Genomic DNA, 27,828 nt, shown 5'->3' on the forward strand with positions numbered 1-27,828 from the left:
AGCTCGCTTAGAGTAGGGTAACATTCTTCGGCCTTCGTTTAGATCGACCCTAATCTCTCCCATTTAGGAAACAAATACACAAGCTACCTCGACAAAACTTCGTGCACCATCCAGGACCAAACGCACTACAAATCTGTCTTGACGTCATCATCTCCTTACATGGTAATCGGCATACCGTATTTTTTAGCAAAGGAGACACAGAATACGTCGGAGTATTCAGTTTCAAAACGTATTACATTGTGTGATGTTGTCAAAAAAGGTAATGTTACTGCAGTGGTATAAATTACAAAACACAAAAGTTCAAATCAGTTTATTTTGGACTGGCTTTACCCAACATTTCATATTGTTTCTTATGCCAGATTTGACCACGTACTTACTGGCGACCCCTTTACATGCAAATTTTGTGTCAAATGGTGTGTTCTCCTGGAAAAACAAACGTACGATTTCTATATGAAGGAGGCGAAATTTGCCCTCAAAACTCGAAACCACCCCTTTATGGGGTGTACCTAGCTATTTTGAACGAGCTTCTCGAATCTGCAGCTCTATTTCGAAATGATGGTCTGGTTTTCTCAGCTCAAGGATAAGTGTTCTCCATCGCTGTGGGCATTACTATTCTCAACTGGGGGTACAGTTTCCAGTCGTAATGTTTTTCATTGTGTCCGGGATATAAAACCTTTCCTTTTCAAACTTTCAGTTTGATTAACACTAGTCCACATCTTGTCAGTGATTAAACATGTTTCAAGTTTAAATGTTAAATTCTGGTCTCGAGCCCTCCTGTTCGACCAAACTGAAATTACCCCTCCCACTTTGGCTCGTCCAGTGGGTGTAGCAAGGTCGTGCCATCGCTTAGGAAACGGAGGGTGCATTAATTGTTGCATTTCGATGCACATTTTGATTATATCAGAAGATTTTGTGGCAAAAAACTCAGATAGAGAAGCATTTATATTCACATCTCACTTATTCATGACTGGCTGAGAGCAGCACTTCCATTAAGTTAGCATCATTACGCCATTATTATGCCAAGAAAGATGAAGCCAAGACATTTTGCCCTCCCTGGTCTCAGCCAGAAATGGTTATACCTTACAGAGTTTTTTCCACGGAATGAAAACAAATGTACTTGGGCTGAGGCCCAAGTACAATAAATATTTAAAATCCTGATACCTTCTGCAATTTTGCAAAACTGTAAAACGCTACAAATATGAGGCTTGTCTCATGGATTTAGCTCTGACTTATTTTTACGAAAATTGTTTTGTAAAATGAAACACCCCAGTTTGAGTTTGTTCTCCGCTTTTTCAACTTGCCCATTTTCCTTTGTAATCCCGAGACTTTTACTGTTATATATCTACACTAAATGAAGGCATATAAGAAAAAGTATGCGATTGCCTCCACAGATGCTTATGCGAATCAAAATAAAAGAGGTGATCCTCCTACTTTAAAATGGCTGGATTTTCATAAACGGCAGCAAGTGATCTTTAGACAGTGATGCTGTCAAATAGTGTCTACAGAGGTCGCAACACGTAAGCCTATACTACTCGCAAGAATAAAGATTTCTGCAGTTAAGCTCTTAGGTTTCCAGTCATGGCCAATTCTCTGATCTTTAATCCCTACATGTTGAAAAGGCAAATGTAGCGAATATGCGTGCATAAATAATTAGTTGTAATATGATTGCTTTGGTTAAATGGTTATGTTTATCACACCAGCAGTCTGGTTACAAGTTCATGGGCCGAGGATACGAGGACACCGAAGGTTTTGAATGCTTAAAGGGCTTGAAATCAAAGACTTTGAAAAGCTAATTCTCCCCTGGCGTAAGTTTTGTGAAGTCCCGTGGCTAAATCTCGTGTTTTATTCAAAATATTGGTTTAACAGGTGCTTGACCACGAGGCCGAGACAAGTTTTTGTGAGCTGCAATCACCATGATGGCTTTCGACGATGTCTTGAAGAATGTGGTTGGTGATTTTGGGGTCTTCCAGAAACGGAGTTGCATTCTACTTGCCATGGTCAACATCATGATTGCCATGACTTCCATATCCACTGTCTTCATCCAGGCTGACACGCACCACTGGTGCAAAGTGCCGGACTCCGAGCTTTTGCTTGAGACCTGTAAATCTTTGAATATCAGCAGCAATTGTGTGAACACAGTCAGAGGCCTGACAATACCCAGAGACTTAGCGAACGATGGCTGTCAGACAAGTTGGAAATTTAGCAGCTGCTCAAGATATGAAAATATGACTTTTGATAAAGGTCTTACAATCTTTGCAAATAATTCAATGAAAACGGTAACCTGTGATCATGGCTGGGAGTACGACACATCGCAATACAAGTCAACAGTCATTCAGGAGGTAGGTATAACTGTTCTGGCAACGAAATGTTGCATAAAAGCACCTGTCCCATTTACAGTTTCCTGCATGAATGTCGTGCGTTACCCGCATTTCTCCGACATCACGTCGAAAATCCTGGAGTTTGTTTTGCGGGCAGGCATTTTCCACAGGTAGCATTAGTGGGGCAAGCTCTGGCGCACAAATCTTGTTGGCTCCCGCTAATTTTAGAATTCTTTTTAATCTTATTGAGAGGAAGTTATCAGCCGTAAGCACATCAACAACGAGCATTGTTGTATGGCTTTTCATCCCTGGCTATTGTATAACGTAGCAAGCATGCAATTTACTGTATAGACCGTTTTGGGGGGTCTATGGTTTAAGCTCTGATGTTTACACTCAGCGGCTAATGCCGCATCACTATCTGTCAACGCGTTTGTCTATGTATGTCTGCCTATCAGTGAGACAACGTTTGATCAGCATAATATTGTATGGAACACAAAGGCATTTTACATTGTTGCGACCGTGACAGGAAGGGACTTTCGGCAATTTTCCTCTTAAACAATTTTGTTTAAAAATATCCAGAAGCTTCACCTCCACATGAGCATATAATTGGTGTCCAGGACGTAGTACGAAAAACAGTAAAGCCTCTATTATATCAAAGAGATGCGGCACAGCACATTCTGTAAAATTACATGCTTCAGTTAATACTCTTTTAGGAAAACAGGAAGGGTTAGAGATTGTTAAGTTGCACGTTTACATGAAATGCAAAATTTGCTGCTGGCGAACGACCAACAACTGGTTTCAATCAAATCGTTCTGACTCACTGCTTTTCGCTGTATGCGCAACTACCAGCAGCCTTTGAACCAACCTCTCTCTACCTTTTCTTTTAGTTTGATCTGGTGTGCGACAGATCCTACCTCAATGATGTGGCGATATCAATTCAAATAGCAGGCATCGTGGTTGGTAATATCGTCTACGGACCGCTATCAGACAGGTAAATCAAGGTGAATGTGAATATAAACAAAACGAAGACATATAAGTTAACCTAGTGACTACCGAACACTATATAATTTTTTTAAATACTGTATGTAACTGGGCAAGCCGCTGTACTAAATAAGAGTTGTACAGATTATTGGCTCTTCAGTAAGATGTCATTGTATGAATCCCACCATGTCTATCGCAATGTCGTAAGGGTTAGCCAAATAATTATAAAACCGCTATAAACGTTATGCAGAGGCAAACCACTACATAGAGTCATAATTCTAGTTTTAAAATTTATTTTTTGTGTATGTGAAGAAATAAACACTGAGTTGTGACGTTGTGGTCAAAAACGCCAAAGAGAAGAATAAGTATGATGTATTCGTGAATAATTACATCTAGTGGGATTGACGTCGACGACGCGGGTTGTTATTTTCATGTTGTCTAGTTATTCTACCAAGATAGTGGGATTCCTTATCCCTTTGATGCAGACATACAATAATATCAGCTAAACAATAAAGAAACAATACATTGTAATGTTTATGTGGGCTTTGCCTTTCTAGGATAGAGCGCCCGCATACTACAACTACAGAAAATGTTACGCCATAATGTTAATAAACACAGGTACCAGCCAGGCGTCATTATTGTTGTAAGCAATTGTTCTTTCGTCGACAGTGGTCGTCGGCAAGCGCGAGAAATGATTTTTACGCATGGAAGATTTCACAGATGATAGCTACGACAAAGTTTAATAAATAATGTGAATTTAATGAAAACTAAGGTTGTTTTATGTTGATCTTCCCCAACTTGTATCGAGAGGAAAGAGTTGAGCAAGAACTGCTCCGCATTTACACGAGCCTTTGATAGATAAACAAGTAAACAGCACACTACTCAATCAGAATGGGGATGAGATAACATAGACAATGGGAAGTCAATGACATTACCCACGTTCAAGGTGATTGCAAAATAATGGAACATGATGAAACGCGGCGTTCCAAGCATGGTTTTTGGCATGTTTTCAGTTGTAACGAATGTGATAATGACAGAACCCCATGGCGAGACTGCAAGCGCGCCGCCGGTACTCGGGGTGTTTGCATTCGGGCTTGCGGTGTATCCTGCTGTCCCCGCACTCATTTGACTAACTGCACTGTCTCGCCACGGTGTTCTGTCATAGTACTGTCATAGTACTGTCCTTAAATACTTGTCTTGCGTGCATTCATATAAAATAACTTTAACTGGAAAGTTGATTCTTCACTATTTCAGAATTGGTCGTATGAAAACATTCACGATAAGCCTTGTTCAACTTTTAGTATGTGCTACCATCGAGGCCACCGTACCGTTCTTTGCAGTTTTCGTAATATTTCGGTTTGCTGCTGCGGTAGCAAATCATGGGATGTATATGACAACATTTATTCTAAGTGAGTATCCTCAAATTCCTATATGATATTTTGTCTTTAAATTATACTGGATTTCCTCCTTTGATAAAATCTATGCATGTATAGTGTTGTTAGAGACAGTTGTAAACATAGACGACTTCACCAAACGATTCGCTGAATTTAACTATCATAATTCCACATACTCAAATATATGTGTTATTTCCTAAACTGCAAGGAGAATGTACACACTTATGACACATGAATTGACCAGTCCACGGGAATAGTGGTTGAGTAATTTTCGTCGATGACATTTCGATAAAAGTCTTTTTCTTTTCTCCTTTGTGAAAACAAGTTCGTTTGATACGTGCGATATAGTTTGAATAGACCATTGATTCTAAAAATAAAAAAATGAGGGATGAATATTGACACTTCAAAGATCACAGGAATGAAATGTTTTGGGTTAATCATGCCATAGTTAACGGTAAAATGGGCGACATAGAAGGAATCCGACAAAAGGATTCCTTCAATATTGAATACAATTGAATAATTGGACCAAGCCAACAATTGCTATTAATGGTAGGTCACAGAAAGTACCAACCAGCAATCCATGGCCTATAGCACACAAAATCTCTCAGTGGTTTTAATTTAAACTCAGTTGCCATCTGTGGTTTGAGAAAACAATTCTTCGAAGGGCGATTTGATGCCGACCTCAACCGATGCTGTATATTAAACAAATTGATTGGTGTGTATCAGAAACTGTTAACTCTTTCTTCTTGACAGTGACTGAAATGGTTGGTCCTTCAAAACGAGGCTTCGTAAGTGCTATGTTTTTCGTGTCATTTGCATTGGGTTACATGGCGTTGGTAGTGGTTGCATACATTTTCAGGCATTGGAGACACCTCATACTGGCCATATCTCTACCATCAACAGTATTCTTCTTATATTTATGGTAAGTAAGTTATGCATCTTTAACGTAATATCTATGCCATGACAAGCCATGACGTTTAAAAGATCTTGCTTCAGTCAGTAAAAAAAATTATCGTGTATGGTACTGGAATTTGAACTAATGTTTTGATTGACTCACCTATTATATTACTTCTTTAATCATACTATTTGTCGATAGCTGTTGCTCAATTTCTCTTTAAGGACTATGGCGAGAGAACAATAAAAATGTATTATTATGTAACAGTGACAACAAAGGTACTTGAATGTACTCCCATAGCAAAGAATATTCAATACTTAATTTGCTTAATTTCTTCAAGATAAATCGAAACCTCTCTCCCAACTGGATTTAAGAAAACTTCTTTATGATTTTAGGGTTTTGAGATTCATTGCTATCTTTTTTAGGTTTATATCCGAGTCGGCGAGATGGCTCCTCGCTGTTGGCAAAACACGCCAAGCGGAGACAGTCATGCGCAGAATGGCCCATGTGAATGGCATGCCCGTATCTGACGATATGTTCACTGAATCAAATGGTAAAGCAAATAATAACGCAATTGAAAAGGTTAGTAAATGTACCTCTAGTACAAACTATTACAAAGACAAACGTGTCTTGCCTGACAGAATGGGTAGAACACATTAAAATCTGCATTAAGTGATGATCGCGCACAATGTCATCTTTTTGAGGAAACTACTTAAAATGCCTGTCACCTGAAAGTTGCAAAGCCTAAACGTATGCTCGAACTCTCCGGAAAGAAACTTTAAACCGTCCCCTCTCGAAATCGACATTAAATTTAGAGGTCACTGTACAAAATTTGATACTAGATAAACAAATCACACAATATCTACCGACAAGTAAATTTCAATAGGACCACCACCACTATATTAATTCCCTCGGGGAAAGCACAATTTTGGACTTTCTCTAAAATAAGACGGTGAAAATTTTTTGCTTAGTATTGCCCGCCCTTGAAAATGAGTAGTATAAAAAGGTATTATAACTGTGAACTTTTAAGAGTCTAAATATCTGTCCCCGAGGCGCATTCCACCCTAAAACATATTAGCGGTCGTTCTGGGCACTTCGTCGAATAGCAAGATGCATGTCACATATTCAATGTACATACCACCCTCCTTGTAAGAAAAATCAAGTATAATATCAATGAATTTCACCCTTTGTAATGTTATGGAAGTAATGAGGATGAATTGTGTCATTTCTCATGCAGATTACCGAAGAAAAGCTAGTTGAGTCTAACCGGTTTGGAGTCTTCAATTTGTTTAGGTATCCACACATTCGAAAGAAAACTGTAATAGAGTCTTTCCAGTGGTACGTTTGTTACGTTTTCATACAATCTCGTGATTTTATCCCAACTTATAGGTTGTGTACCTGTTCTAAACAGCAAATAACGTGTCTCTGGCATCATTTTGAATCGATATAATTGGTCTTTTGCAATGTTTTGCTCAGTGAAACTTTTTCATTTTTTAATGACAAGTACGGTACCTCATCTTGCTTTGTGGGAGAGTAAAAAGGAGAAATATTCTCGGATTATCCGACTTACCTACAAACAGGATATGACCATCGGCATTCAGGTGTGGTTCACAGTAGGCCGAACAATGGTGATAACACCTTAAGTTACAACTTTTAAATTTTGACATAAAGTAGCGCACTATGGTCTTTCACTTTATGTTTCATTAAAGCTATGTTATTAATTAATAAGTTTTATTTTGTAAGTTTTAAATTATGTCCTTGGATCTCAACAATGAACAAATGACCTTCATCATGAATATCTGTAATGCTCCAACCACGTTTCTGTTTGTCAGGTTCTGTGTTTCTCTAACGTACTATGGTCTTGTACTGAGTGCGACGTCACTGGCCGGAAACGATTATGTCAATGTTGCCATAGCTGGCGCTGTTGAGGTCCCTGCTTATGTTATCATATCGATGTTGATAGATACCAAGCTTGGACGCAAGTTTTCATATTTTGGAACAAGTCTGTTGACTGGAATGGTATTTATCTCAATTGTACTTGTACCAAAATGTAAGTTTCGATATGTTTACCTGAGTTATCTTTCACGAAAGTGTGTTGATAATGACTTTGTGGCCATATGCCTCATACTCTGAGTGCATTTTCATTTTGCCCTTTTTCACCTCTTTCTTCCCCGTGACTTGTGCCTTAATCGACATGTGTGTCAAGTTGTGGATATGTTGGTTTTTCATTCATAAGATGTGCAAGGTCTATTCACAGACTTCGGCCACTTTTGTTCTTACTGAGCTTGTAGTGAAAATTTAAATCTCAGTCCTTGATACGAGATTGCAGAGCAGTATAAAGATACAAAAAATAAACATGAAGTATTTTTGAATGTTTCTGGTCGTTTCATAGATTCACGACTATGCCACACAGGCAAATTCGTCTTTTTGCGATGGGAAGCAATAAGTTTGCTGTGTTCAAAAATGCTTTAAAATAATATAAACAAACCTTACAAAACAAAGCCTAAGTATAAGTTCGGAATAATCTGAATAGGTCTCTGGTCTTAAATTTAATGACAACTCATTCAGTCTGTCATGTTCAATATAGCAACTGGCAATTAAAATAATGCTAATAGATAAACCCTGTTAAATAAGCTTTCCGAGTTAGGCTCAATATATGAATATGGAAATGTTACATATCAAACTCGCAACCCACAGACTGCAAAAATCGAACGACCTATCTTCAAAAGAATGTAAATATATCGAACTGAAAACAGATCATACCAGTTGGCTATTCGTTTTCAAATCAGCTTTATACTCGCTCATTATTTTTCATAATGTAGGTGGTGACGTCCAATGGGTAAACACGGCACTCAACATGATCGGTAAATGTACAATTACGGAGCTTTACTCCGTGTCATACACCTATGCAGCTGAGTTGTACCCAACAGAAGTAAGGTTAGTTGCTCTTTAGTAGAACTTTTCTCTTAAATGAAGTATTCGTTCTTCTGCTCAAATTCTATACATCCTTGTTATTTTGAAAATCTTATTGGTTTACTTGGTAGGGGAGGGGTGTCGAATAAGAACAGCCTTGAGTTTTATCTGAGAGGGAAAAAAACGACGTGTATACAGGAAAATTACCGTCTATTTGCGAACATATCGAAATAGTAATGAACCTATAACTTCCGATGCAGACGAGTTTTTCACAAGATTACGATACAATTTGCAGCATACAGCGCGAGTTGCTAGGCACAAGTCCTTTACGGCACAATCGAAGTGTAACAAAATTGAGTGTATACCCGCCTGCGATGGAAGGTATTGGTATTTTTCAACATTTGTGTTTATTGCCATAAAAGTTGTCTCCTAATTTTGACATCAAAACAGAAGATAACAGATTCAAATATTGAGGTCTCGTTGTCGAACAACCTGAAAAATTCAGCTCTCGGGACCGAGCACTGTTTATGCGAGGATCCAACCTTGCTGATTAATACATCTACATGTACAGTCGGGAAAATAGAATTTGATTGCCTATTTGAGTGACAGATTTATCGGGAGCTCATGCTGATTAGGTCATCAATGTGCATATTAACTCCTTTAGGGGACACCAAGCGAAGAAGCACTTGTGGTGATGAAACACCACAACATGCTGTTATAGAGCCATTGACTGTATTATTGTGGGGAGTCCATGACTGTTCATACTGCAGCCAATAAGACAGCATAGACAAATTTCCACACATGTAATTTCAATAGCGACAATTTCACTCTCTTGCTGTGCTTCATTTTGATGAGACATTACATTGACAAAAGTTGCCTCACACAAAGCCTCAGACAATTTATGAGAGACATTTTGTTGAATTTTCACAGAACGATTGGCGTTAGTTTTGGATGTATGGTTGCCTTATGCGGCGCTGTTTTGTCACCGCAAGTACTGCTTGCACGTACATTATGGGAACCATTACCTGAGGTAATATTCGCTACAATAATAACAATTGGAGGATTCCTTGTACTGTTGCTGCCTGAAACAAGGGGTAAGAAGTTGATGCAGACCATTGGTGAAGGCGAGGTCAGCGACAGGTGAGCAAGTTTGTTTCAAACTGTAAATATATATATATATATATAATATATATATATATATATATATATATATATATATATATATATATATATATATATATAATATATATATTCGTTTGTAGGATATTACACACGTACCAATCTACTGGTTCAAATAGTTTATTATATCTGCACAACGTTTCGTCCTAAAAGTAGGACTTCCTCAGGTGCTACAGATCAAAAAGTTTCAACACGGAGTGAGTTACAGTGGTATTTTTCGTACAAAAGTTACATGTCAGAGAAAATACTAAGTGACTGTATGGTGAAAATACAGGAGTTGTTTCTTACCTATTTGAATGGCTCAGATGTTGAATGGCAAATTAGAATGTTTGAATGCGTATTTATAGTGTGGCTGGGAGGGCGCTAGTGTTGGAATTTGAATAAAGACGATGGGAGCAGCTAGCTGTGAATATTTAGGCCGTCAGGTGTTAATGTCTTTAATTTGGAAATCCACAAGGATTCCAGCTTTTTTCGAAGCGGGTCGTCAATTTAGATTTTCATAATGCCAACCATACGTCTTGGATTGTGTGTTGATCTGAATTGAAATGGAGCGCTACTGGAATGTTTGAGTTACGACGGATGGTGGACAGATGGTTATTGAATCTTAATCGAAACTCTGTTTTGTTCTCTCCTACGTACTGTTTTGTGCATTTATTACAGGTTATAAGATATATTATGTTTTTAGACTTGCATGTGATGTTTTGTGAAATAGTGTGAACTGTGTTATTTGAGTTGCTATGGCTGCAACATCTTTAAACATTCGACAAAAGCCACCAGTTTCCATATAATAAACTATTTGAACCATTGTACCAGATTGGTACGTGCGTAATATCCTACAAACGAATATATCATAACCACGACACCGACAACAACACTGGGGACAACCTGAAAACCACAGTCGAACATATATATATATATATATATATATATATATATATAATATATATATATATATATATATATATATATATATATATATATATATATATATATATATATATATATATATATATATATATATATATATAGTTGTTCAAATAAAAAAATATCTCTTACCTTAGCGGGACAAAACGTTTCTCTGGTCAAAGGTCTTAATTGAATATCGGCAAATCATGTGTTTCCAACTCAGTATTACTGTACACACACACACACACACACACCACAGCAAGTCTATGTGTCAAAGTGTGACACGCTTGTTCATATGGTACAAAGTGAAAATCCAAAAGTACAAAGTGAAACAATGGGTAAGGAATGGTTATTTCTAAATAAAAATTGCAGAATCTGACATAAAAGAGGTTGCTGAACAACGTGGGCTACTTCTTTTCCTTGAAAACGGCTTTTTTAAGGTTCCCACTTTGTACGTACAAAGTGATGTAGAGGCAGGTTTACGTATCAAAGTAAAACATCTTACACACATTCACGCATACAGTACATAGTGACATCATTTTACACACGCACAGGTTTATGTGTCAAAGTGAGGAAGGACCACCCACGATGCGAACTGAATACGCCACTGTGATTGCAATGTTACGTGTAATTGTGCATCAGTATTGCTAAATATAAATATTCACTGTACTTAGATTGATTTATTTCGACAAGACATTCTAAAATGTCTATAAAGACAGTTGCATTGGCAAAATTAGTATATCTAGGCAGTTTATGTGATGCAGTCAATGGATTTACAACGCCAATGATAACACCACTTTGTTAGTATATAATTTAGCAAGCATTTCAACCGATAATGTTAATAGTGTCATGCTATAATCAGATCATTGTTAGATCAGTATCTGCAATAGGTTTCTTCTAATTTAGCACTGCAAATTTGGACAAATGTCACTTATCATGAAAGTTTAAGTAATATGCAAATAAAGAGCCAGGGTAAGTGCCTAAATTTTATTGGTGCCATTCACACCATGAATTGAAATCGTTATGAAGGGAAAATAGCTTGATGAAAAAATATCTACAAAGATTTAAACCTTGAGATATGTTGTCTGAATTAACCTTACTCCAATACAGGATGTTAAGGATGTGGGCATCGTTCTTAGTCCCAACCTTTTTTAAATTTCTAGCCATGCATACTTCCACCATCAAATGAAACACAAGATTCTACTCATCAAAACGTTACATTCTATGAAATACAAAAGTGCCTTGAATACGCTTGTTTAGGATGGTCCTACTTATATTTGTAAATCACAAATGTCTGGTAATGTATAACTTTCAATGGAAATGATTATGGACCAGTTTAATGTCATATTGTCCATTGGAATTTGTCACAGAAATCACAAATAAATCTGTATTTACTTACTTCAAAATTTTAAAACTTACAGCTCTAACAATACCTCTCAGTATGATACCCTCTGAGTGTTTTAAACCTTACGACGTTGATGCAACGAAGTTATGCAGACATTGCCCCTTGATATCTAAATTCTACTTACTTATGCCCCTTTCAGAACTCCTTGTAGTAAGTGGATCAAAATGTTATTCTCTGATCGATTGATGCATGAATACTTAAAATGATTTTGTTTGTTACTTTCCTGATATCGACCTTTGTAGTAACATAAGTTATAGGCTGACATCTGTCATGTAGTTTAACATTCTGTATTGTATAGACTTTTAGTACATTTCTGTCGGTTTCAATTTTCGCAGAATTGTTTTTGAACCTGTCTATTCTATTGTATATTGATGATACAAAGTGACATCAAGTCACACACCATGATGTGTTAAACTGGCAAAGTGAGGGACAATACACATTCTGATTGACGATACAAAGTGACATAAAGTCACACACAAAGTTGTTTCTCCTGGCAGAGTGACGGACAATGCACATTCTGATTGATGATACAAAGTGACATCAAATCACACACCATGATGTGTTTACCTAGCAAAGTGAGGGACCATACACACTCTGATTGATGATACAAAGTGACATCAAATCACACACCATGATGTGTTTACCTGGCAAAGTGAGGGACGATACACACCCTGATTGATGATACAAAGTGAAATCAGGTCGTACACCATGATGTGTTTACCTAGCAAAGTGACGGACCATACACACTCTGATTGATGATACAAAGTGACATAAAGTCACACACCATGATGTGTTTAACTGGCAAAGTGAGGGACCATACACACTCTGATTGATGATACAAAGTGACATCAAATCACACACCATGATGTGTTTACCTAGCAAAGTGAGGGACCATACACACTCTGATTGATGATACAAAGTGACATCAAATCACACACCATGATGTGTTTACCTAGCAAAGTGAGGGACCATACACACTCTGACTGATGATACAAAGTGACTTCAAGTCACACAATATGATGTGTTACCCGGCAAAGTAAGGGACCATACATTCTCACGTCCCCAGTGTGAGAACACCAGTGTGAGATCAATTTGTTTCACACTCTGTACTGTTGCGCGAACGAACACCTCGTATGTGACACGTATGTTGATTGGTCAATTCTGCTCAGCGCTTAGTTCTCTGTACGAATTATTTGACAAATAGAACATCGCGTAATGTACAACTGGCACTATAGCAGACAGACGACTGAACTGCAGAGTGAACAGGTTGTTCTAGATTTGAGTACGGTCAGCGTCGGCAACAAATGCACGGAGGATGACCGCTTTTATGTTGTAACGGGAGAATTCAGGTCATTACAAACCTATCGGCTGTTTACGCTCGTCGTCTGAGTTTGACTGACTTGACAGCGATACAGTTAATGAAAGACTTCAATGAGCGAGCCATCTGCACACGAGGCTGTAGCAGACGACAGCGTCCATGCAATGTCATCAACAGATGGCCACCAGAGCTGTTTCACAATATTTTCCTCAGATGACCTGGAGAATTTTGTGGCTGACCAACAAAACAAAATTGCCATATCGGTAATATACATGTGAACGTGTTTGATATGCGCATCAATGAAAGGAACTTAATTTTCTGTGTGGAATGATACAAATGAAACAAGAGCAATCGAGTGCTGGTTTTTGATAGCATAAACCTACCAAAGATTCTGGAGGGACGTGAGAAAAATAATCCCACACCCCAATGGGTTGGGATGGAATGTATCACACTCGTTGGGGAATTCTGTCTCACACACGCCTTCGGCTCGTGTGAGACATTACATTTAAACCATTGGGGTTTGGGATTCTATTACACTCTGATTGATGATACAAAGTGATATCAGGTCATACACCATGATGTGTTTACCTGGCAAAGTGAGGGACCATACACACTCTGATTGATGATACAAAGTGACATCAGGTCACACACCATGATGTGTTTACCAAGCAAAGTGAGGGACCATACACATTCTGATTGACGATACAAAGTGACATCAAATCACACACCATGATGTGTTTACCTGGCAAAGTGAGGGACCATACACACTCTGATTGATGATACAAAGTGACATCAGGTCACACACCTTGATATGTTTACCTGGCAAAGTGAGGGACCATACACACTCTGACTGATGATACAAAGTGACATCAAGTCACACACAATGATGTGTTTACTTGGCAAAGTGAGGGACCATACACATTCTAATTGACGATACAAAGTGACATCAAGTCACAACCATGATGTGTTTACCTAGCAAAGTGAGGGACCATACACACTCTGACTGATGATACAAAGTGACATCAGGTCACACACCATGATGTGTTTACCTGGCAAAGTGAGGGACCATACACACTCTGACTGATGATACAAAGTGACATCAAGTCACACACAATGATGTGTTTACTTGGCAAAGTGAGGGACCATACACACTCTGACTGATGATACAAAGTGACATCAAGTCACACACAATGATGTGTTTACTTGGCAAAGTGAGGGACCATACACATTCTGATTGACGATACAAAGTGACATCAAGTCACAACCATGATGTGTTTACCTGTCAAAGTGAGGGACCATACACACTCTGATTGATGATACAAAGTGAAATCAGGTCATATACCAGGATGTGTTTACCTGGCAAAGTTAGGGAGCTTACTCACAATCCTGTTGTCATCACAAAGTGAAACCCAGTTAAATAATAACATGTATATCTGGCAAAATTAGAGCACACATTCAGATTGGTGCTTATAATTAACATCAGGTCATCACACAGCATATATCAAGCAAAGGGAGGGACAGGTACAAAATCAATTCCCAGGTGTTGAATACCAAGTCTCTTGAGGCAAAACATCTATCAACATGCATAGTAGTAATTGCACCAAGCCTCTCTAGTTAGACAAGCCTTATTCCCACACAAATACAATGTAAAATGATGTTTGCATGTGTTGTTTCATCTAGCTGATGTATGCTTGGATTCTACAAGCATTACCTTTAATGCACTACACTTCTGTCATCTTGAAAGTAGGGTTACACCATTTATGTATACTGTCAACTACCAAGTTCCCATATGGAAGCAAATCAGAGAGCTCTACAATCGCATGAGTTAAACAAAAGTTTGGCCTACATGACTGTAAATATCATTGAAATACTTCCTTGCACAGTATTCAGAGTATGTTGAGTTATTCAATTTTTGGGTGAATACTATTTTCATAATTATAGAACGTTGGCTTGTGTTGCCTAGTTACATAATAGTAAAATGAACCATGTTTGATCTTTGCTTTGTTTGTGTACTGAACAATGCAAAGAATTTTATCAAACTGTATTTAGTACAGACACAGGCGGCCCATACACTATTAATAAGCTTATCATTGAGTTTTTCTCAGTTTTCTCTATTAGTTCCTCTCCTTTTCTTCATGCTCTGACTGATCGTAGTAAATACTATAAATGACTATATAGCCTAACCTAGCCTCCTGACTCTTTATTTATTTAACACCCCATTACAAGAACGTTTATCTCATATACACACATTTTGTGATTAATTAGTCAACACAACTAATTATGCTAATCCGTGGATTTATCAGGGATTTTAATGGTTGGTCAACATCGCGAAATAGGAAAGGTTACTAAAACAGGAAGGTAGGAAGTTCTCCTGAAATGTGTCCAGACATTACCAGATTGCAGCCATTTGTGACCATTTATTCAAAATTGACTGCACCCAATGTATTTCGATGGCGAGGAGATCCAGCTACTCTAATTCCAAACATTTAAATGGTTGCAACCAGTGCAAACTCTGCCAGTGCCTTGCGTGCAGTTCATGACATGAGGACGTCCGTAAAACAGAGCAAAGTGAGGGACCATACACACTCTGATTGATGATACAAAGTGACATCAGGTCACACACCATGATGTGTTTACCTGGCAAAGTGAGGGACCATACACACTCTGACTGATGATACAAAGTGACATCAAGTCACACTCAATGATGTGTTTACTTGGCAAAGTGAGGGACCATACACACTCTGACTGATGATACAAAGTGACATCAAGTCACACTCAATGATGTGTTTACTTGGCAAAGTGAGGGACCATACACATTCTGATTGACGATACAAAGTGACATCAAGTCAAAACCATGATGTGTTTACCTGTCAAAGTGAGGGACCATACACACTCTGATTGATGATACAAAGTGAAATCAGGTCATATACCAGGATGTGTTTACCTGGCAAAGTTAGGGAGCTTACTCACAATCCTGTTGTCATCACAAAGTGAAACCCACTTAAATAATAACATGTATATCTGGCAAAATTAGAGCACACATTCAGATTGGTGCTTATAATTAACATCAGGTCATCACACAGCATATATCAAGCAAAGGGAGGGACAGGTACAAAATCAATTCCCAGGTGTTGAATACCAAGTCTCTTGAGGCAAAACATCTATCAACATGCATAGTAGTAATTGCACCAAGCCTCTCTAGTTAGACAAGCCTTATTCCCACACAAATACAATGTAAAATTGATGTTTGCATGTGTTGTTTCATCTAGCTGATGCATGCTTGGATTCTACAAGCATTACCTTTAATGCACTGCACTTCTGTCATCTTGAAAGTAGGGTTATACCATTTATGCATACTGTCAACTACCAAGTTCCCATATGGAAGCAAATCAGAGAGCTCTACAATCGCATGAGTTAAACAAAAGTTTGGCCTACATGACTGTAAATATCATTGAAATACTTCCTGACACTGTATTCAGAGACTGTTGTGTTATTCAATTTTGGGTGAATACTGTTTCATTATTATAGAACGTTGGCTTGTGTTGCCTAGTTACATAAAAGAAATCGACCCTGTAAAATGAAGCATGTTTGATCTTTGCTTTGTTTGTGTACTGAACAATGCAAAGAATTTTTTTAAACTAATTTAGTACATACACAGGCGGCTCACGCACTACTAATAAGCTTATTATTGAGTTTTTCTCAGTTTTCTCTATCAGTTCCTCTCCTTTTCTTCATGCTGTGACTGATCGAAGTCAATAAAATAAATGACAATATAGCCTAACCTAGCCTCTTGACTCTTTATTTATTTTACACCCCATTACAAGGACGTTAATCTCATATACACACATCTTGTAATTAATTAGTCAACACAACTAATTATGCTAATCCGTGGATTTATCAGGGATTTTAATGGTTGGTCAACATCGCGAAATAGGAAAGGTTACTAAAACAGGAAGGTAGGAAGTTCTCCTGAAATGTGTCCAGACATTACCAGATTGCAGCCATTTGTGACCATTTATTCAAAATTGACTGCACCCAATGTATTTCGATGGCCGAGGAGATCCAGCTAGTCTAATTCCAAACATTTAAATGGTTGCAACCAGTGCAATCTCTGCCAGTGCCTTGCGTGCAGTTCATGACATGAGGACGTCCGTAAAACAGAGCAAAGTGAGGGACCATACACATTCTGATTGATGATACAAAGTGACATCAGGTCACACACCATGATGTGTTAACCTGGCAAAGTGAGGGACCATACACACTCTGACTGATGATACAAAGTGACATCAGGTTACACACCATGATGTGTTAACCTGGCAAAGTGAGGGACCATACACATTCTGATTGATGATACAAAGTGACATCAGGTCACACACCATGATGTGTTTACCTGGCAAAGTGAGGGACCATACACATTCTGATTGATGATACAAAGTGACATCAGGTCACACACCATGATGTGTTTACCTAGCAAAGTGAGGGACCATACACACTCTGACTGATGATACAAAGTGACATCAAGTCACACAATATGATGTGTTTACCTAGCAAAGTGAGGGACCATACACACTCTGATTGATGATACAAAGTGACATCAGGTCACACACCATGATGTGTTTACCTAGCAAAGTGAGGGACCATACACACTGTGACTGATGATACAAAGTGACATCAAGTCACAACCATGATATGTCATGATGTGTTTACCTGGCAAAGTGAGGCGATCTTTTTCTGCTTGGTCAGTCGATACTTTCTTGGTGGCATTTGTTACATGGAGCAGGGCCATGTCTGCTTGGTTATGTTTGAATTTGGCACTTGGCAACGAAAAGCATCCGCGTTTTCAACGTTCCTTTCGATCCAACTTCCCGTTTACTTTTGAATAATGAGCAGTGTTTGTATCATGAATATGTAAGCGTCCACTAGATTTACGGATGTCCTCGGGACACATTTCCCAAGATCTTCATACCTTCTCCTTTTTCATTAAATCTCTATTTTTCCAATGTTGACAAACCCTTGATAAGTCCACGGATTAGCATAATTAGTTATGTTGACTAATTAATTCAATATGTGTATATGAGAGATAAGCGTCCTTGTAATGTGTTGTAGAATTAATAAAGAGTCAAGAGGCTTGGTTAGGTTATATAACCATTTATTTTAATTACAACAAACAGTCAGAGCATGAAGACACAGTCCCTATACCCATAGAGGGACTGTACGTAGAAAAAGAGAGGAACTGATAGAGAAAACAGCCAGAAAAACTCAATAATAAGCATATTAATAGTGTGTGGGTCGCCTGTGGTACTTATGATATCCCAGTGGCTTCTAAAAAGTCCCGATGTGCCTGATGGCATTTGTCTTGTGCGTTTGCAACGAAAACTCCCTTCTTGAGGAAAATAATCTGACAGTCATAAAGCTATGACAAATAAAGCCCACTTTTTGAACAGCATAATCTACTTTTGTTCCATTTGCTACATGGTCACCACATTAGTGAAAGCAACACACCTAACACATGAAATATGCTGACTTGCATCATTCTCTGCAAGGGTTATTTGGCTAACTTAAAAATTATGTAATAATTTTCAACGTGAAATGCTATCAGTTACTTTGCTACATGGTCATCACATTAGTGGAAGCAATACACCTAACCCATGAAATATGCTGACTTGCATTGGCTTTTACGGGAAAAAACTCATTCCTCTGTAAAGGTTATTTGGCTGACTTAAGTATTTTGTATTAATTTTCAACGTGAAATGCTATAAGTTTAATCCGTAAAATCACATTAATTGCTTTCGAGGGGCGAAAAAAGTTTCTTGTTTGGGGTGTCAGTAAGGGTAGGTTGGGTTAAGTGGAAACACATTTTTTCTAGGTCTCAGTACATGACAATACAAATATCAACATCATCGCTTTGTAGTATGTACAGGTTGACATTGTGAGATGTGTTTTGCAAGAATCACCAAGCACTAAGGTAGACATTTAGTAAATTATTTATTTGGCGTTCGAACGTGTGGGATTCTAAGGTGTTCGAGCAGAAAAAAACACAAATTTTGTTCTATAAATCCTTTAATTGGAAATATTCTGTCGCAAAAACTGGGCCATGGCTTTTACATTTCGAAATAATACTTCTTGTGTCAGTAATATCGCAATCACTGAACCGTGAGCAGTGAAACCAAAATGTCAATGCCATCACTTTGTACTATATACAAGTTTACATTGTAAGGATTGTGTTTTTGCAAGAACCCCTAGTTTGTAAAGCTAGAAAACTTAAATGTCTTTCACTTTGTACCGTGCGTGTAATCACTTTCATGCCTTCACTCTGATACATATGTTGAATATATCAATGAACGAAAAAGTCAAAGACAGCTCGTCCTGTATCATTGACTTTTGATTGTTGACATGTGTCGTCTATTTTTTGTCCTTGTTTATTACTTACCATGCATATTTATTTATTCTGCTATATGCCTGTATGTATTTTGTAAGATTCAATATTAGAATAAAAAGTTTCAAAATCTTCCTTTCTTAAATTGTCAACTTTAGCAATATGTCAAAGTGCCTTCACTTTACTTTAACCTACTGAACTACCTAAACTCATGTCAGCAGCAAAAACGCTTTGGTAAATAATACACAATCTTTATTGCTGAATAACTCTATACGATTGTAACTTAGGTAAATGAGGTAGAGGGTCAATGTTTTGATCATACCATCTGTTTGCTTGAATACTCTCATCGTCATAGGACACGGAAAACGCTGAAATGCGAAAGTTGTTGAGAGTTTAACATTTAAATTGAATTTTAACTATACCCTTGTTGCATATTTTATGCTACAAACCGCTGCACAAAACGTCAGCTCATGGCAATACAATGTCAATGCCATTACTTTGTACTATTGTAAGGATTGTGTTTTTGCAAGAACCACTAATTGGTAGAGGTAGACAACCTACATGTCTTTCACTTTGTATGTGCGTCTACTCACTTTCGTGCCTTCACTTTGATACATACATATGATATATCAGTGAACTAAAAAGTCAAAAACATCTCGTCCTGTATAATTGATTTCTGATTTCTCTTTCCAACACGTGTCATGTCTCATTATTTTTATTTACTTACGTACCATGAATATTTCTCTACTTTTAAATATGCATACAGATACCTTGTAAGATTTCCTGTTGAGTAAAAGCTCATAAAACTTCCGTTTTCGATTGTCAAAGTTGGCATATGTCCCAGTACCTTCACTCTACTCAATATACAGACTCACATAAACTCATGTCAGCGGCAAAAAACGCACGGATTAGTGGTTTTGTTTGTCGACTTTATTTAGTTGTCTCTTGTTTTGGGAGATACCAAACAATCTTTATCGTTGAAAAACTCTATACGATTGTAATTTAGGTAAATGAGATAAAGGGTCAATGTTCTTATAATTCCATCTGTACACTTGAATACTCTCATCGTCATTAGACACGGAAACACACTGAAAAATGCGAGGGTTGTTAAGAGTTTAACATGATAATCAATCAACTGTGTTGAGTTTTTTATGCTGAAAAATCGCTGCATCAAACTTCAGCACATGGCAATATAATGTCAATGCCATCACTTTGTACTATATGCAAGTTTACATTGTCAGGATTGTGTTTTCGCAAGTAATATTAACCTACATGTCTTTCACTATGTACTGTGCACGTAATCACTTTCTTGCCTTTACTTTGATACGTACGTTGGATATATCAGTGCACTAAAAAAGTCAAAAACAGCTCTTTCTGATTATTGATTTTTGATTTGTCTTTCTGATGCATGCCATCCTATTTTACTTGTTTGTTACTTACCATGCATACTTCTATACTTTCTAATATCTGGGCAGATACCCTGTAAGATCCACCATGTGACGTATAATTATAAGCTATTAAAACATCCGTTTTTGAGTTGTGAAAGTTGGCAATTCATCACGGTGCCTTCACTCAACTAAATAAACTGATTCACTACTGTCAGCGGCAGAAAACGCACTAAGTTGCAGTGGTTTTTTGTCTATTTGATTTAGTTTTCTGTTGTTTTGATGAAAAATTCACAATCTTTACCGCTGAACAACTCTATACGATTGTAACTTAGGTAAATGAGATAGAGGGTCCGCTGAACAACTCTATACGTTTGTAACTTAGGTAAATGAGATAGAGGGTCAATGTTTTGATTATTCCATCTGTACACTTAAAGACTCTCCGCGTCATAGGACACGGAAACACACTGGAAAATGCGATGGCTGTTAAGAGCTTAACATGATAATCTATCAATTTTATTCTAACTACACCGTTGTTGCTTATTTTATTCTGAAAAATGGCGCCATAAAAACTTCAGCACATGGCAATATATGTCAATGCCATCACTTTGTACTATATGCAAGTTTACATTGTAAGGATTGTGTATTCGCAAGAACCACTAATTTGTAAGGTAGACAAGCTACATATCTTTCACTTTGTACTGTGCATGGAATCACTTTTGTTTCTTCACTTTGATACGTACGTTGGATATATCAGTGACCTAAAAAAGTCAAAAACAGCTCGTCCTTATTATTGATTTGCTTTTCGATGCGCGTCATCTTATTGTTTCTTCTTTGTTACTTACAATGCATACTTCTTTACTTTCTAATATGCGGGCAGATACCTTGTAAGATCCACCATGTGACGTAAAAGCTTTGAAAACGTCCGTTTTTGAGTTGAGAAAGTTGGCAATCGTCACTTGCCTTCACTTAACTGAATAAACAGACTGAATAAATTCACGTCAGTGGCAGAAAACGCACTAAGTTGCTGTTTTGTTTGTCAGTTTGATTTTGTTTTGTGTTGGTAAATAATTCACAATCTTTATCGCTGAACAACTCTATACGATTGTAACTTTGGTAAATGAGATACAGGGTCAATGTTCTCAGTATTCAATCTGTAAGCTTGGATGCTCTCATCGTCATAGGACATGGAAAAACAATGAAAATGCGATAGTTGTTAAGATCTTAACATGATTATCTATCAATTGTATTTAACTATACCCTTTTTGCGTATCTAAGCTAAAAAACAGCGGCTTCACCAAACTTCAGCATATTTCAATACATTGTCAATGCCATTGCTTTGTACTATACACAAATTTACATTGTAAGGATTTTTTTGCAAGACCACTAATTTGTAAAGGTAGACAACCTACATGTCTTTCACTTTGTACTGTGCTTGTAATCATTTTCGTGTCTTCACACTGATACATCCATATGATATATATGTGAACTAAAAGTCAAAAACAGCTCGTCCTGTATTATTGATTCCTGATTTCTCTTTCCGACGCGTATCATCTCACCTTTGTCAATAGTTACATACCATGCATACTTCTTTACTTTCTAATATGCATGCAGGTACCTTTAAAATTCACCTTGTGGGATAAAAGCTAATAAAACTTCCGTTTTTGAGTTGTCAAAGTTGGCAATTTGTCACGGTACTTTCACTTTACTTCAATTTACTGACTTTGATGGGTACCATTACTATCTCGGGTAAAGCAGAAGTATTAGGCAGATTTGGCTATACGTTTTACGTGAACGTGAACTCGTAGAATCCACATTTTCGTTGGCGTACACATTCACATGAGAAACTCCGTTTGGCTACACGTTACGTCACCCGTTCATATGGCACGCGCAAGAAATGATTCGGCTTGGCTTGGGTCTCCGTAGTCTGTTTCCGCATCACAGGGCTAGCTCAATAGTTATCCGGTATGCCGCAAATCGAGGAAGAAATTGCACATTAAAAATAACGAAAATACATGAATATCTTTGAAGATGTCACTATATCGTTTATCCAACTAACAACGTGCATGAATGATCGATAGTTTATATAATGTTTTGGATACCTAAAGGTGAGAATAAATATAAACTTTTACGAATTACGTAAGGACTACAGCTGTCTCCACGTAAATAAGTGACGCCGGCTCCGCGTACATATCATCATTGCAGAAATTCGTGACGTGACGTGTTCACGTAAAACTTGTTTCCGAACTCTATATTGCTGTATAAATCTCAGATGGCATCGAAATTCCCTGAAATTCTGATAACGGTTTGCGATTCTTTCTGTATAGCAGTTAAGTCAATCGTACTAAAGTCTTCATCATGGATGAAAAAGAAAATTATCATTCCGTTATTATTAAAAGCACCTCAGATCAAATTGCCAAATAATGTTTTCCCTCTGGAAACAAAAATAGAAAGAAATTTACCTAAGTTCATTAACAATATTTACTGTATCCTGGTCGGAAATCAGTTTGAATATACTGTCTTCTATCAACTACTTGTCAGAGTTCGCTGTCTGGGCCAATGGCCAGTCGGAGCTTTACCAAGAGAATATTGGGCCTTGTCTGCCGAACAATTTGAGGAAAGTACCGAACGGTCGTGCCTCTCCTCCTTTTGGTCGTTTTACGAAAAACTGCTTAACAGTGTTGAGGTAGAATGCGCCCGAGGGACAGATATTAGGACTCAATCATTGATTTTTTTCCTAGTAGAAATAAAGCCGCAATTTGCAATGATACCTTACAAGTTTTCTTATCTTATTTAGCGGAAATCATCAAGAAAATCTAAAATTTACTGCACATAATTGATGAATACGTGCACATGTGGAAGTTTCGTTGAATGATTGCGAGAAAACTCAACTCTTTCACTCTAGAGAGGCACACTTCCTTGATTGCAAACATTAATCAGCAAAGTATGACTATCACAGGTTATACGTTCTTTTAACTGATTTTAAATTGAAAAACCAACACTAGTAAATCGTTATCTGATTAATACAATAAATCTATAACAGTGCATCTAAGTTTTGAGCGAACAGATTCATCTAACAGTTAGTTGTCGTCTAATTCGTACATTAAATTATGTTAATGTCGAATCAACTGATTAATTCAATTGAAAACAACATGTAATTCACGCCTTCAATCCACTGTACTAAGTGCACCGACACTTGGCTGCATTAAAATTCTGAATTATGGTGGCGTTCACGTTATCTATCTTAACACACAATGGTTCCTATTCGGAAGGACGGAAGGATCCCGTCGTACCTCCGATCACATCACAAGAACATACACACTCTGAATAATAGAATTTTCATTCTGTTTTCCAAATGGATGTGGGTTCTAAGTTCATGAAATCAGTCAGAGCGATGCGTCTTTCGACCAGTTGGCATGCTCCGGTGAAAAGAGCCCGTATATGACAAAATAAATAGCAATGCCATCGCTTTGTAGCATTTACAGGTTGACATTGCAATATATGCTTTGCAATAAATATGAATTGTGAAAGAAGAAAACATGCAATTAGCCCGCTTTGTACTGTTCGTGTAATCACTTCGTGTTTTAATACATATGTTGGGTAGATTCGACAACTGTGAGTACAGTGATATCGGGACTGAGCTGTAAGGTAAAAGGATATTGTCTGCATGGTACCTTTGTTTTGTAATTTTTCTTTCCAAAATGTTTGTCAACCCAATTTTGCATTCATAAAGCTAACTTTGCTTTCTTCCTCACTTAGCCCATAGACCCTCAAGTTTCTCGAGGGTCTATGCCTAGCCATAGGTTTGTAGGTTACATTGCTGAATGCACGTTTGTTTCCGACAAAAGGGTAACATGTTTAGACTAAATTTTCAATGTTAGGACACTTCAGTTCAACAATAAAATATTATCTTTAAAACAGGATGTTCTTCAAGAACCATGCGCCAAACCTAAGCGCTATAGCCTCCTTTAGTCAGAATCTCTGACTTTGCAGAGCAGGTGTGAGGACAATTTAAGAGCCATATTTTAATGGGCTTCTCAAAATATTACTGGTGCAGATACCCCACCATGTTCTAAAGAGTTACTCAACAAATATCCACATTTTGGGAGGTTTACGTTTAGAAAAGGTAGAAATTTTAAGAATATATTCCACTGTGGTGAAAATTGTGCCACGTATCATACCAGTACAGTGGACGTGCGCGTCGTATAGTTTATCCAATTTTAAAATACAATGTATCAGTTGTTGACTGGTTTCCATCCACCAAAGTGACGCCTTACACTGATGTTTCACGTAAATGCACTGAAAATGGCGCGCGCGTTTTACAGCGGCTTGACACAATGTTGCAAACTTATCAAATGGACTATTGGTGGCAAGATAACCCTATGTGCCGTGTGTGTAACACCTGTGTATATTTCTCATATTTAGCAGAAGGTGGCGATAGACAACATAGTACACACACGGGCCAAAGTACACACACGCACACGGTGGGTTTACCGGTCAAAGTGAAACATGACCTAAAACTTCACAGGATGGTAAAATAACCATCCAGGAATCGATTCCGATTAAAAAAAACAAAGTGAGTGGTAGTCACTTTACCGGCAGGTCGTCACTTTGTATTATTGCAACGAGTGTAAGTCGTCACTCTATACCGTACACATACCCACACACACACACACACACACACACACACACACACACACACACACACACACACACATATATATATATATATATATATATATATATATATATATATATATATATATATATATATATATATATATATATATATATATATCTTTTTACTACATTTACCTTCACTCTCATACTCTCAAAATGTGAATGTGACAATGATTTTTTCAATCTCTCTGCAGGAAGGCGTACATCTATGTCCTCTGAGTCTTTACATGTATCTGGCGAATGACTGTACGGCAGTAAGGCGAACGTATACTTGTATTCGTATGAAGCTGAATTCTTGCAGTCTTTTCACAAATCAGGATGGAAAAAGCCAAGTGTTTTAATAACATTCATAGATAAATTGATGTTCTCATAAGTTTAAACAATTTCAGAATATCAAATTATCTCAACCACATCTACACAGATGATGTGGAAATCAAGGAAACAACTTAAAGTATGGACTAAGCATCATACCCGACTTATTTTTCAAAAATTAGACATATTCAATGCGTAGCAAGCTGTATGACTATAGGAACGATTTTCAAAGGAGAACGAAGGACTAAAATCACACAGTCAATGTCAGTAACAAATAATGCGAGAAGCTGGGATGTAGGACTGTCGCTCTGAACTGTTGCTCAACATTTCGGAAGGGAAACCTCAGAGAGATTAAGATTGCGACCATAGAGAGAACGTATCATCGAGTTGCGTGGGCGTTCCGTCCTCATAACGGTTTGCAGAGCTTCGATTTGAGGATTTACGATCGAAAAATTAATACAGTTGTTTGAAGACTAAAATCACATAAACAGTCAATAATGCCCGTAACAATTAATGCGAGAAGCGGGGATATAGGACTGTCACATTGAACTTTGCTCAAACTTTCCGTTGGGAAACCTCAGTGAGGTTAAGATTGCACCCGTGCGTTCCATCCGCGTACGCTTTGCACAAATTCGGTTGAGGGTGAAAATTCAAGCTATTGTCACACTTTTTGAATTAGGAATATTTGAATTCTGTTATACAAGAATAATAAAACATTAAAGAAAAAAGATTGGGTCAATGTGTTTGATTTTTTACAGAAAGACTGTTAAAAGTAACGGTTTTCATTAAAATCACTGAAAATCGATATAACAAGCCATTCACTTCAAGTTGACGCATTGAACGAATTATCCACAATTTCATCATTGAAAAATTGAAAAATTAAAACCTCGAAGAGAAAGGATCCTAGATTTAAAAAAAAGTGTGAGTACATGAAATAACCCATTGTTTAACCAAAGTTGCCATTATTACACCCAAATTTAATAGATTGAAATTTATATAATTGAATATTATGGCTTCCTTGCAATGTCAATTTCTTCAACGTTTATAAATTCTACGTCTTGCATTGCTGTCCTCAAGAATCAAGTTTTTGGGTAGGTTACCATGCTCATTTTTTCATTATTTGACAAAATGTACACGTGATCTTTCACAGTCGTCGTTTTGGCTTTCTTCAGTGGGTATTAATGACTCGGCCCAACTTTTGCTTGGACTAATAGATGTATGAAGAACGCATATGCATTTCCAAATTATAGAAATAGGTGAAACCTCAACTGACAAAAGTGTTAATCCATTGAAGAAATACGGGATTAATATATAAAATATATAAGCTGCTACATAAGCTGCTGACGATCTACATCCCTGTATCAGGTCACGTGGTGGACCAAAAATGTAGGTTTTCGCACATCATAGTTTTGCCAACGTGAACAATTAAATTGTTACTGACCAGTTGGAATCTCAAATTCATCATGTTTGGTCGTCTGCATGCCATTTAATTATAAGAAATTGTCTCATGCCACACATATGAAAGGGCACTTCAACAAGTACGTCAGGCAAATTTTGTCTTGAAAGACCTTTCTCGAAAAAAATGTAATACATTTAAAATATTTATGGAAGAAAAAGTTAAACGTAAGGCATTTACATCAACGTAAATGCTACTCCTGCAGCGCTATCTGTGGCGCAGGTCACAGGTCATCTACTTTTCTTGTCCTCTTTTACACTAGGACCTCCTCCTGGCAACAGTACCATTTTGCTGCTTTCTCCCCGCTCAG

At 37.5% G+C, this 27,828-nt stretch overlaps 1 protein-coding gene across 1 annotated transcript; it reads left to right on the forward strand.

The window, feature by feature from the left end:
• Positions 1-1,866: 1,866 nt before the first annotated feature.
• On the forward strand, positions 1,867-26,780 carry LOC139136095 (organic cation transporter protein-like). The gene is made up of 10 exons (XM_070703876.1): positions 1,867-2,339; positions 3,206-3,309; positions 4,554-4,708; positions 5,447-5,615; positions 6,014-6,170; positions 6,826-6,926; positions 7,421-7,638; positions 8,411-8,525; positions 9,432-9,641; positions 25,945-26,780. The coding sequence occupies exons 1-10, from the start codon at positions 1,914-1,916 to the stop codon at positions 25,967-25,969; spliced, it is 1,680 nt and encodes a 559-aa protein (XP_070559977.1). The 5' UTR covers positions 1,867-1,913; the 3' UTR covers positions 25,970-26,780.
• The last annotated feature ends 1,048 nt before the right edge of the window (positions 26,781-27,828 follow it).

Source organism: Ptychodera flava, chromosome 7, assembly GCF_041260155.1.
Source record: "Ptychodera flava strain L36383 chromosome 7, AS_Pfla_20210202, whole genome shotgun sequence".
In the NCBI taxonomy this organism is placed as follows: Eukaryota; Metazoa; Hemichordata; class Enteropneusta; family Ptychoderidae; genus Ptychodera; species Ptychodera flava.